The sequence below is a fragment of the Cervus elaphus genome, chromosome 27 (assembly GCF_910594005.1).
Source record: "Cervus elaphus chromosome 27, mCerEla1.1, whole genome shotgun sequence".
Classification (NCBI taxonomy): domain Eukaryota; kingdom Metazoa; phylum Chordata; class Mammalia; order Artiodactyla; family Cervidae; genus Cervus; species Cervus elaphus.
Genome location: NC_057841.1, coordinates 51,676,476 through 51,688,825, shown reverse-complemented (window position 1 = coordinate 51,688,825; position 12,350 = coordinate 51,676,476). Strand labels below are relative to the sequence as shown.

At 37.7% G+C, this 12,350-nt stretch overlaps 1 protein-coding gene across 4 annotated transcripts in view; it reads left to right on the top strand.

Moving 5' to 3' along the window:
- DYM (dymeclin) overlaps positions 1-12,350 on the top strand; it is a 382,780-nt gene that overhangs the window by 40,591 nt on the left and 329,839 nt on the right. For all 4 annotated transcript variants that reach the window (XM_043889419.1, XM_043889417.1, XM_043889418.1 and 1 more), the window contains one exon: positions 10,210-10,262. In XM_043889419.1, the coding sequence (XP_043745354.1) occupies positions 10,210-10,262 (53 nt within the window). The remainder of the gene's footprint in view (positions 1-10,209; positions 10,263-12,350) is intronic.

Below are 12,350 nucleotides of genomic sequence, written 5' to 3'. Positions count from 1 at the left end.
TTGCATCCTTTATGAGTTCCTCTCCATGGGCCATTTTAAAGAGGGGGAAAAAATCTGAATTTGTCATGAAGGTTCTTATGCTTGCTTACTGTCAACATGTGCTTATCTGAATATAAAAATCATTGGATTTGGTGGAAAAGATCTGGGTTTGTAATTTTGCAGATTTAGGAATATTTGTGGGTTAAGTCACAGTTATGCATTTTGGTGGGAATGGTAATTGTTTAGATCTTTCTGGAATGCAATTTGCATAATTCACCAGAACAGAAATGTCATTGATCTAGCAATTCCACGTCTAGAATTTATATTAAGAAGATGATTGGACAAGTTTAAGAAATGTATGTAGAGAGAGAGATGTGTAAAGACAATTGGTAGCAATGTTTATGATAATTGAAAATTGCTAACAATCTAAGTGCCAGTAAGGAGATGTGATGAATGAACAAGCAAATAAAAATGGTGCATCTGCACACTGGAACAGTATACAGGCATTAATAATGAGTGTTTATAGATACAGGAAAATCCACATATATGTTTTATATATATGTGTTTTATATATATTTTAAAGTTATATATTTATATAATTCTTCTGTTTAAGTTCTTATAGCTTTATTTTTATGATTTTTAACTTGTTATTTTGAAACAATTATAGATTCATAAGAAGTTGCAAAAAAAAAAAAAATAGTACAGAGAGATGTCTTGTATCCTTCCCTGTTTCCCTCAATGGTATCATCTTTTGTAACTCTAGTTCAGTACCCAAACCAGGAAATTGACATTGGTATAAGCCACAAAGATTATTGAGAGTTCAGCAATTAATGCAGTCATTTGTGTGTGCATGTAGTAGTTGTTTAATCACTAAGTGGTGTCTGACTCTTTTGCAACTCCATGGACTGTAGCCTGCCAGGCTCCTCTGTTCATGAAATTTCCCAGACAAGAATACTAGAGTGGGTTGCCATTTCCTTCTCCAGGGGATCTTCCCAACCCAGGGATGGAACCTGTGTCTCCTGCTTGGCAGGCAGATTCTTTACCACTGAGCCACCCGGGAAGCCATATAGAGCTCTGGACAACTGTTTCACATGTTAAACACCACCACAGTCTAAATGAATCACTGTTTCATCCTGGCAAGGCTCCCTTGTGCTTTCCCTTCGTAGCCACACCCATTTTTGTTTTATTGGAGTATAATGCTTTGCAGTGTTGTGTTAGTCTCTGCTGTACACTGAGGTGAATCAGCTATATGTTTCCATATATCCCCTCCCTCGTGGACCTCCCTCTAAGCACCCCCACCCATCCCGTGGGTCACTGCAGAGTGCCGAGCTGAGCTCATTTGCCGTACGGCAGGCTCCTACTGACTCTGCTTTACGCGTGCTGGTGTGTGTGTGTCAGTCCCAGCTGCCGGTTCATCCCGCCCTCCCTCTCCCCAGCCCTTAGTCTCATGGCCATTCTCTACCTCTGCATCTCTGTTCCTGCCCTAAAAAATAGGTTCATCCATTGTTTCTACCTTCCCCATCTCTAAACCCTGGCAGCCACTAATTCAGTTTTCTGTCTCTAATTTTGTTATTTCAGGAAGGTTATTTAGAATCGTACACTATGTAACGTTTTGAGATTGGCTCTTTCACTCAGCATGGTATCCTTGAGTTCTGTTCAAGTTGTTGTGTATATCATACTTTACTCCTTTTTTTTTTTCTGAGTAGTATTCTGTTGTGTATATACGATAGTTTGTTTAAACAGTGACCTATTGAAGGGCATCTGGATTGTTTCCAGTTTTTGGTTTTTATGAATAAATCTTCATGAACATTTGTGTCCAGGTTTTTGTGTTAACATAAGTTTTTATTTCTTTGAGATAAATGCTTAAGAGTACAATTACTGGGTTATGTGGTAAATGTTTAGTTTTGTACAAAACTGCCAAAACTGTTGTCCAGAGTGGCTCTATCATTTTACATTCTCATGAGTAATGTATGTGATATCCAGTTTCTCTAAATCCTTGCCTGCATTTGATGCTATCACTCTTGTTTATTTTAACAGCTCTGATAGGTGTATAGCATTACCTCATGGTGGTTTTAGCATAGTTCGTTTTTGCAGTAACAAATAAAAATCAATTTCCTTTTTAAAAAAGAAAAATTGCCTTGATTTAATTTTCTTTCCTGCCACTTATTAAACATCACTTAATACTGAGAAGTTTTGCTAGGTGAATAAGGAATATTGATTTCCTTTGTAATCCACTGGGGTTGTGATTCTACTGTAGTAACGTATTAATGGAAATAAAATCAAAGCAGATCATCTACCATTGTTTGACATAGCTGTTTTGTTGCTATTTCAAAATGTGGAACTACTTCAAAAACTACTACGTTATGCTGTACTTCCCCTCTGCCCTGTAGAGAGAAGAAAGGTGAAGATTGGCAAATTACTTATAAGATGCATTAAGGAATAAATAAATGCAAATTTGGCCGTTTTAACACTCATGGATTTGTTTGTTGTTGAGAATGTGGAGCTGAGTGCTGTGTACTTTCCGTGTAGTGTGAATTGCACTCTTAAGCATTTATCGCAAAGAAATAAAAACTTACGTTCACACAAAAACCTGGACTTTCTGAGTACATTATAGTGTACCCTCACAACTATCCTATCAGATGGTCGCATTCTTACCTTCATTTACATGTGAGGAAGCTGAGATGCTCAAATTAAGTATCTTGGCCAGTCGTACCAATTGGAATGAGGAAGCTGGAATTGAAATATGTGACTTTGGAGTTTTTCATTATATGGGGAGCATACGTTGTCTTCAGCAATGGGAATGGTTGGAAATCCATTGTGCCAGAATGAGTTTGTTAATTGATGATAAATGGTTAAATTGAGAGGTAGCACACTTGGGGTATAAGAATTTAAAGTGACCAGCCTGTAAATCTAGTGGCTGTAGAGTCATCCATATTATTTCCATTGCTATTTCTTCCTAGTGTTCCAATTTGGTGTATTATTTTAGTGGAATTAAACTAGAATTTTTAAAGATAATGTAATTGACTGAGTTTTGCACTAGTAACAGTTAGTTGGTTTATCGAAGTTTACTGGCCCAACAGTGGGCAACACTGGGCAGTTATAGTGGTTGTTGGGTGAGCACACGGTTAGGCTTTATTATATGTACTACTAGGGGCACTATTATTATTATTGTTGCTGGTCACATTATCTTTTTTGTCTTTTGCTAAAAATCTGAGGATGATTGAAGACATTTAACCATCGTATACCTGAAGCACCTTGCTGGTGCTATTAAGAGTTCTGTTAGTGTATATTTTTGAGTATATGTTTATTGGTTTCCTATTTTATGTAGGATAAAATCCAAACTCCTTAAGGTGGCATTAAAGTTCTTCTCTCTTTTGCTTTTTTTTCTTTTTACTTTTCAAGTCTTCTCTGCTACCTACTCTCCCCACTTACTTGACTTTCGCATGGTGAATGTTGGTGCACTCAGCAGAGGTGGCAGAGATGACATTGATCATTACATAACTTAGAAGTCGTCCAGTCGTGTTACTGACACTCAGTGGGGCCTTTTGTTGTGGAAATGCTCACTGGAGCAGGTAGAGAATGAGAGGTTGGTCTTGATGACAGTTCCCTCCTGAGGGATAGTCTCTTCATGAAATCAGAGCAGAGAAGGGGATAGACTTAGGATATAGCCTAGAAATGGCTTTGGTAATGTTTAAAGAACTTCCCTGAAGTTGTGAAAATCTTGATAACCACTCCCTTGCTGAATTATCTTCAGGAAAGCCAGTGGAGGTTCTTAAAACTGGAAAAAGCCCTAGACCAGTTTCAAATATTCCTATGTGCGTGACAGATTCTCGAGCATTGCTCTTCAGTCCCATAAGTCCTGTTGTCCACTGGGATGTCACCTGTAAAACTGAGATTCCTGTTCTGTGAATCCCTCTGGTTTTGTCGCTGCTGGAGTGATAGCACTCTGAAAAGGAGGAGCCTGATCTGCTCTCACATACAGGGATTGCTTCGGACAGAGCCGCACCTAATCCTTGGATCAATAGGATTGTTTATCTAGAGTTTAGTTCCCTTAGCAAATGTTTGCTTGAGATGACTAGTTTTCAGTATTTATTCCTAATCTCCCATTAATGACGTTTTTCAGATTGACCTGGTTGTGGAGTTAATGTATACAGGAAGTTTGAAGACCTCTGTGTGATGTTAACTTACTTAATCTGTATTGGTGTGAATATTTGCTGCTTCTTTGCCCCCCTGTTGTATGCTTCCAATGTCCCAGAAGCATTGTTGCTTTCAGAAACAGTATTCAGTTTCTGACTGTAATTGTCCTGAAAACATTGGCATATTTTGCAGTGAGTTTTACTTTTATTTACTTCAAATGATGATTTGTTAGTTGCCTGCTGCCAGAACATCTGAGCTCATTTGTTTAACTCAACGGTACTGTGTATAGATGCCTGTAACACGCGGCAGCAGTTACCAACCACCCCAGTTGCTTACCACCCCTTTTTAGCTCTAAATCAAGCGAATGGGAAAGAAGATTATTCTTAAAATGTTCCAAGAAGTTTAGAAAATTGGAGGATGGGAGGAAAGGAATTCTATTATAACAGTGTGTTGCTTTTGGCAAGGGTGTCCCTGGCTGATTTCCTTTGTAGAAATAACACTTCAGAGTGCAGAAAATGCAACGAACAGAGCTCTGTAAATCCTTAATTTCATAGGTAACTGTCATGTGTTTTTCTTCTGGCTGAGCCACTGTATCAGGCATGGTGCGGGAAGGCATGGGTGAATAAGACACTTTCCCTCTTAAGGAGCTTATAGTCTGGACATTGAAGACGCTCTGACCTGTGGTGGTGATTTTTGAGGAGGTGTGGTGGCTGGGTATAAGCTGTGTTGGATTGTGGCCATCTGTAGGGGACCCAGGCCCTAGGGGCCTAATCACAGAATGGCAATGCTGGCCAGCTTACCACCAGACAGAGCTTTCCAACAAAGGGGGGATAGTTCTTGAGTGACCAAGAAACCAGCCTGCTTCAAAAAGATATATTATTTTACATTTGGAAACAAATCTGGTTTTGAATTGTGCTGGAGAAGACTCTTGAGGATCTCTACCACTGCAAGGAGACCAAACCCAGTCAATCCTAAAGGAAATCAACCCTGAATAGACTTTGGAAGGACTGATGCTGAAGCTGAAGCTCCAATACTTTGGCCACCTGGTGGGAACAGCCAACGCATCAGAAAAGACCCTGATGGTGGGAAAGACTGAAGGCAGGAGGAGAAAAGAAAATAGGATGAGATTATTGAATGGCATCACCAACTCAGTGGGCATGAGTTTGAGCAAATCTGGGAGATGGTGAAGGACAGGGAAGCCTGGCGTGCTGCAGTCCGTGGAGTCGTAAAGATTGGACCTGAATTAAGTGTCTGAACAACAACAAAAAAAGGTGTCTTTAAAAATATTTTAATAAAAAATTAAACTTGGGGATGGACATTGCCTTGAAATCTGGAGAATGTGAAGTGTTTCCTGAGGGACGGGGAAGGAATTTTGTCCTCTTTAGTGTCTGACAAAAGACTTTCATTGATTCGGTGCATTTTTATTAAGTGCCTGATTTGTACCAGGCTGGGAATGAGCCAGGAGCCCCCCCCCATCTAGCTGGTTACATAAATAGATAACTGGTTTGTCTTGCTACAGGGTGCTCAGTTTCATGATTGAGTGCTTTGGGGATAGAAACCAGGCTTCTTACCAGGGCTTAGGTGATCAGAGGTGGTTTCCTAGAGGAAATGGTGTCCAAACCATCCTCACTTATACATGTTGGAATTAATTCTTCTTTCAGGCTAATACTGTATTCAGAAGAAACCAGAACCTTGTTTTGGTTTTTGTTTTGGGAATGCTCAATACCTTTCTTTTGAGAGTGAGTTGAGAAACTGAACCCTGTACTCCAGCCATCTTGTATATTTCTCCAGACTTGTAGTTAGTTTACTGTTCTCCAGTGTTGACTAACCTTTGCTTCCCAGAATCTGCCAGGCTGTCTGTGACTGCCATGCCTTTGCATACACATTCCTTGTGTCTTGAAAGCCTTCCCTTTTTGTCTGCCCAGCTGTCTTCTCTTCCTCCTTTGGGATGGTTACTTCTTCCGGGATGCCTTTCTTGACTGCTCATAGGGTGGGTTGGGTGCACCTTGCATAAGCTCATGCATAGGGCTCGGTTTGATCTCTGTACTTCCCCTGCACCAGAGAGTCTGCTTCTTCACTCCAGTGTGTAGCCTGGAGGCAGAGACAGCATCTTTCACAGAACCTGGCATATCCTGGGCACCTAGACAGTGTTTGTTGAACAAGTAAATTCTGAAGCTTTTGAAGGTTGTAGCCATATGTGTATAATTGAAGCTCTTGGTTCCAGCTGGTTTTAAGAAAGTGTTATTGACTGAAGAAAGCAGAAGTACCGGTGAAACAGATTTTATACATGTGGTCTAGTTATTAACCTTGTAAAACTCTTTATGATCTTTTGCATTTTATACCTCTTTACTTTTATTTTTTGCCCAAGTAACCCATAAACTGAGTAATTCACAGCTCCTACTTCTTGCCAACTACTAATGTATATTATTAAATCTGACCACAGTGATTTATTAATTAGAAGTCTTTTGGTTATTAGCAAAAATCGATTTGATTTAGCGTATGTCAGTAAAAGGAAGGGGCTTATGTGATGAAGAGACAGGGATGTCTCGTAGAATCCCAGAAACACAGCTAGGCTTCAGGAAGAACTGGTCCCAAGAATTAGAAGGCCAGTGGGAATCCTGAGTGTCCTTTTTGTTTATCTCTGCCACTCCGTGGATAGAGGTTGGCTTCCTGTAGCCCTCAGCTTGGCAGCCCATTTCTAGCCATGTGGATAACCTGTCTCTCCATCTCAATTCCATATTCCCTAAGACCCTGGCATGGCTTAGACTCTGATCCAGTCAGCTCTGGCCAGGGCGTGGGGTCAGGCTGGGCAAGCCTGTCTGCCTCCACTCAGCCCTGAGAAGTAAGTAGGTGGGACGTGGAAGAAAGGGAAGGGAGGACAGCAGACATAATGTGTGCTGGGCAGACACTCCAGAAGTACCTGATGCAGGGATAAAGACCTGGGACATATGAACAGTTGACTGTACAATCATTTCTAGGTAATTTTGGCTAAAATTTTTTCAATCTTAGAAGAAACTTTAAAGATTTACTTTGAAAAAATATTTATCTTTGAATGTGAATATAATTTGAGATTCTTAAGATAATAGCATATTCACTGAAGTAGTTAGTTCTAGCTCTGTGTGTATGTGCAACACTTTTTATGCATGATACTGGCTTCAGTTGCTAGGAGACAAGTTCCAGCGTAGCTTTAATAGATATAAAAGGTTAGACTGGCATGTATGTGAAGTTTTCTAGTAGCCACATTAAAAATGTAAAATGAAACAGGTGAGATTTATTTTGAAAGTATGTTTTGTTTGGCTCAACATCTCCCCAAAGTTACAATTTCATGAACATAAGGACTAATAATTAAGTATTTTCTGTTTTTTTAAAAATCTTTGAAATCCGGTATGTATTTTGTATTCCAATGCATCTCGGTTTGGACGGGTCACATTTCAAGTGGTCAGTCACTACGTGTAGCTAGTGGTTACCATATTGGACAGCATAGTTCTAGAAACAGTTAAAGTAATCCATTTTCTTTCATAGTTGCTCTAAAATTTTCTTGTCAAAGGCGTCAGTACTTATGTATTGTTCTTTTCAAAATATGCTTCAGCAGCAACAGCAGAGCACCATGGGAGGTAGAGATTTTTCAGCTTGCCCTGAAAGAGTTGCCCATGTAGAGGGTTTGCCGTGTGCCATGTGTATTGGCAGAAAAGAACAACATTTTCAAACCAGTCACCTGGCTGTAAAGGCTGGTTCTTGTTCTTCCTAGACTACTGATTCCTGGGATGTTACTTAAACTCCTTGGAAGCCTCTGTTTGCTTATCTATTAAAATAGGGTTTGTAACTGTCCTGCTCAATAGAAGAGGTTTTCATGTGCTAATAAATTTGAAAGGGCTTTGAAAAACTTTAAAGTTTTTATGTTACACAAATGGAAAGCATTATTTTTATTTATTAACAGGGAAAAAAGTACTGCATTTTGTCATCAGAGTGGCTATCATTGAGGTTTTACTTTATGCCAGGCACTGTTCTAAGTGCTGTATTGCATAATTTAATAATAACAACACTTGTTGAAGCACTTTTTAAAAAAATAATTTCTGTTTTATGTATGAGAAAGCTAAAAGTTAAATGATCCCAAGGTTACACAGCTAGTAAGTAGTTGAACTGGAATGCACTTTTTAAAAATTGTGGCAGAATACATACAACAAAAAATTTATCATTTTTACCATTTCTAAGTGTTCACTTCTGTGATAAAAGTACATTCACATTGTTGTTTAATTATCTCCACTATCCATCTTGGGAACTTTTCATCTTCCCCAACTGAAACTCCATAGTCACCACATACTAGCTTGCCATCTCCCTGCTCCCCACCTCACTGTTCCCAAACACGCCAACAGCAACCACCTGTCTACTTTGTCTCTATGGGCTGGCTACTCTAGGAACCTTATATGTGTGGAGTCATACAATATTTGTCTTTTTGTGGCTGGCTTATTTCACTTACCATAACGTCTTCAGGGTACATCCATGTTGTAGCATGTATCAGAATTTTCCTCTTTAAGGCCAAATAGTATTCCATTATATGCATGTGCCATATTTTGTGCCATCCTTCACCCATCGGTCAGCACTTTGTTGCTTCTGCCTTTTGGCTGTTGTGGATAGTGCTGCTGAGTGTCTCAGTGTGCAGCTGTCTCTCCGACTCTGTGCTTTTAATCCTTTTGGGTGTATGTGTACCCAGAAACGGAACTGCTGGATCGTATGGTAGTTCTGTTTTTGATTGTTTGAAAAGTTGGCATACTGGTTTTCACAACACTTGCTCCATTTTGCATAACCATCAGCAGTACCCAAGGGTCCCAGCTTCTCTACATACCCTCCAACACTTTTTTTCATTTCCTTTTCTTTTCCTTCTCTTTTAAAAAAATAACTCCGTCTTAATGGATGTGAAGTAGTATTCATTGTGGTTTTGGTTCACATTTCTCTAAATGACTAGTGATATTGAACATCTCTTTTCTTACACCTGTTGGCTATTTTTATGTCTTTGGAGACATAAAGTCTCCAAAATCTGAATCCTTTGCAGATATTTAAATTGCTTTTTTGTTGTTGTTGTTGAGTCAGAGTTTTTTTAAAAATGTATTTTGGATATTAATGCCTTATCACCTATATGATTTGCAAATATTTTCTCTCATTTGGTTGGGTTGACTTTTTACTCTGTTGATAGTATCCCTTGATATGCAAAAGTTTTAAATTTTGATGTAGTCCATTTGTTTTCTTTTGATGCCTGTGTTTTTGGTGTCATATGTAAGAAACCACTGCTGAATCCACTGTCATGAAGCTTCCCTACTTTTTAAATCTAAGAGGTTTATGTCTGTCTCTGTCTATGCCTCCTGTCTCTGTGTCAGTTTGCATCTACCTCAGTTTTTCTATATATTTATAAATTATTGGAGTTTATATATGTGTGTTTTGTCTCTTGCTTTGTTTCTTTTTCAGTGTTGTTGAATTGTTTGAAAGTGTTATAAAAAAAATAATGGCATTTATCGAAAGAAGTTTAATCCTATGATAAGTACTTCCCTTGGAGCTGGGCACATGAGTCTCCTGCCTTGTGCTCTGCATTTGGAAATACCTTTCTTGAATTTTTCTATAAGTCCCCCAGTCCTGCCTCTCCTCTCTGCTTCAGTACCTAAAAGGCAACGCACCCCAATTGCTTTTTTTTAGGAGTCTCATGTTGAGAATTGTAGTAAATTTTCTAATTACATTGAGAATAGAAGCTTTATTTTGCTGATGTTATTGTTTACCACTGTACACTGTATTTTCCTTCTGAGTTGTTTTTCTTATGTTTATTTTTATATAGTCCTTTAACTGGTTAGTATGAATATGATTGAAAGTGAAAGCCGCTCAGTCATGTCCATGGAATGGACTCTTTGCGTCCCCATGGACTATACAATCCATGGAATTCTCCAGGCCAGAGTACTGGAGTGGGTAGCCTTTCTCTTCTCCAGGGTATCCTCCCAATCCAGGAATTGAACTGGGGTCTCCTGCATTGCAGGCGGATTATGATTAGTGTTATAGTTAGGAACATGATTAGTGTTATAGTTATTAATTACCTTTCTTCTCTTTCTCCAGTACTGAGTTGAAGCTCCTAGAGGAGGCAACCATTTCAGTCTGCAGGTCTTTAGGTAAGGAGGAAAAATGAGTATGTGTGTGTGTGTGTGTGTGTGTGTGTGTAACGTGAGGCAGTTATTTTAAAATTTCTGTTAATAAATTTTGTTACTGCAATATGAATTGAATTAATGAAGTGATATATTTTTGATGATGATAATTATAATAGTACTAATTATTCTTGGTGCTCATTGATGCCACTAGAGGGTACCATTCAGTTAACAGCAGTGAGACACATGGTTGCTTAATTTGCAGTCATGGTAATGGACTCTGCTAAGACATAGAGCTTGTTCTTTTTGCTAATTTTGAAATACTGAGAATAGCCCCAAATATTGTTTGTTTTGTAGTTGCATGTATAGTTCCTAGAGAATATAGGATCATTCATCCTTTGCCAGTTGCAAAAGATGCTGTTGTTGGTTATGTTAACTAGAATAATTATTATTCATTAATAGGAAAATATATTCAGAAGCTTCTCAAATTAGTAATAACAACCTTGTGTTAATGGTAAAGTGCCTGAGCTCTCGAATTATTTTATGGTCTTAATTATAACTCTGCTACTTAATTATTAGCTGAGCTTTAATTTCTTAATCTAAATTGCAGAATTTTCATGAGGAAAAGTCAGATAACATGAAATATCCAGTACAGTGCCTAGGATTTGTCATTGTTCATTATTTCTGTCAATAAATGTTACCTGTTTTGGACCTCACTTCTCAAATACTTTACTTTCAAATTGGTAACAGTTGGAAAGAAATGTATGCCTTAAAAAATGTGGATAATTATATTTCACTGTTGCTTTGAAAATTAGAGATAATATGTCTGTTAAACAAGTGGTGTACTAGAGCTTAATGAGTGATGACAAGCTTGTTTTTAAATCAAGCTTATGGATATGCGCCATGTAAGCTAACTCCCATTTAACTTACTCTGCCAAAAACAGCCTTTGATGAAATATTTTTGCTTTTAAAAACAAATTATGTTGGTAATGATAGAGGTGTTGTTATAATAGTTGCCTTGAATTTTTTCTTCAGTTATAACCATAGATTTTGAGAATTTTGTACTAAATAGAGCTGACTTTCAAAAACCTGTGTGACAGTTTGCTGAGAATTTTGTGTAACAATGATATCAATGCAGTTATTATGATATAGTTTTTAAGTGACCTTGGGGTTTTTACAAAAATAACATTTTTAAATTGGGAATAATACTTATTAATATAATTTGGAAAGCATACTAAAATGTAAAAAAGGCAGTATTTGCTCATATTCCACAACCCTCACAAAGCTGTTGTTAATATTTTGCCTTCTGTTATCTCTTCTTTGAATACACATTTACATAATATTAAATACACACATACAATTATTTTAATCTGTGTTTTTCACTTGGTATTGTATATTTAAGTATGTCATTCTATATTTAAAACCACTTTGGAGAATAGCAAAAAAAAAAATCACTGCTAATCTTTTGTGATAAGATAAAAATCTTAGCAGAGTATTCTGTGTATATTGATTTATATGCACAGTTTTATGTAAGTGGTATTATTTATATGTTATTTTCAATTAGCAGTACTCAGGAGCTTCTTTTCATTTCAATAGATACAAATGCATATAGATTTTAAGGGTTTTGTGGGTATATGACAATTCTGTTTTATTTTTTGGTCTGAAAATGTTTTCATTTTCCCTTTACTTTTGGAAGATAGGTGTGCTGGGTGTAGAATTCTAGGTTGGTGATAATTCTTTCCATACTTTAAGGACACCATTCTGTTATTTTTCTGGTTGTTCTCATTTTGTTGAGATTAAAGCTGTCAGTGTTGTCTTTTGGAAAAAAAAATGGAGGTTTTTTCCTTCTGGATATTTTAGCATTTTTCTTTTTTAATCCTTTGGTTTTCAGCATCTTAGAATATGCTCAGAAGTATTTTTCCTTCCTTCCTTCTTTCCTTCCTACCTTTTTCCTTCCTCCCCTTTCCTCCCTCCCTCCCTGTTAGATCTGTGGTTTGATGTCTTTCATCAGTTTTGGAACATTCTCAGCCATTGTTGATTTATATTAATACATTGTTTCTGTCTTATTCTGTCTTTTTCTCTCCTTCAAGGGTCTCTGTTATACTTGTTAACATT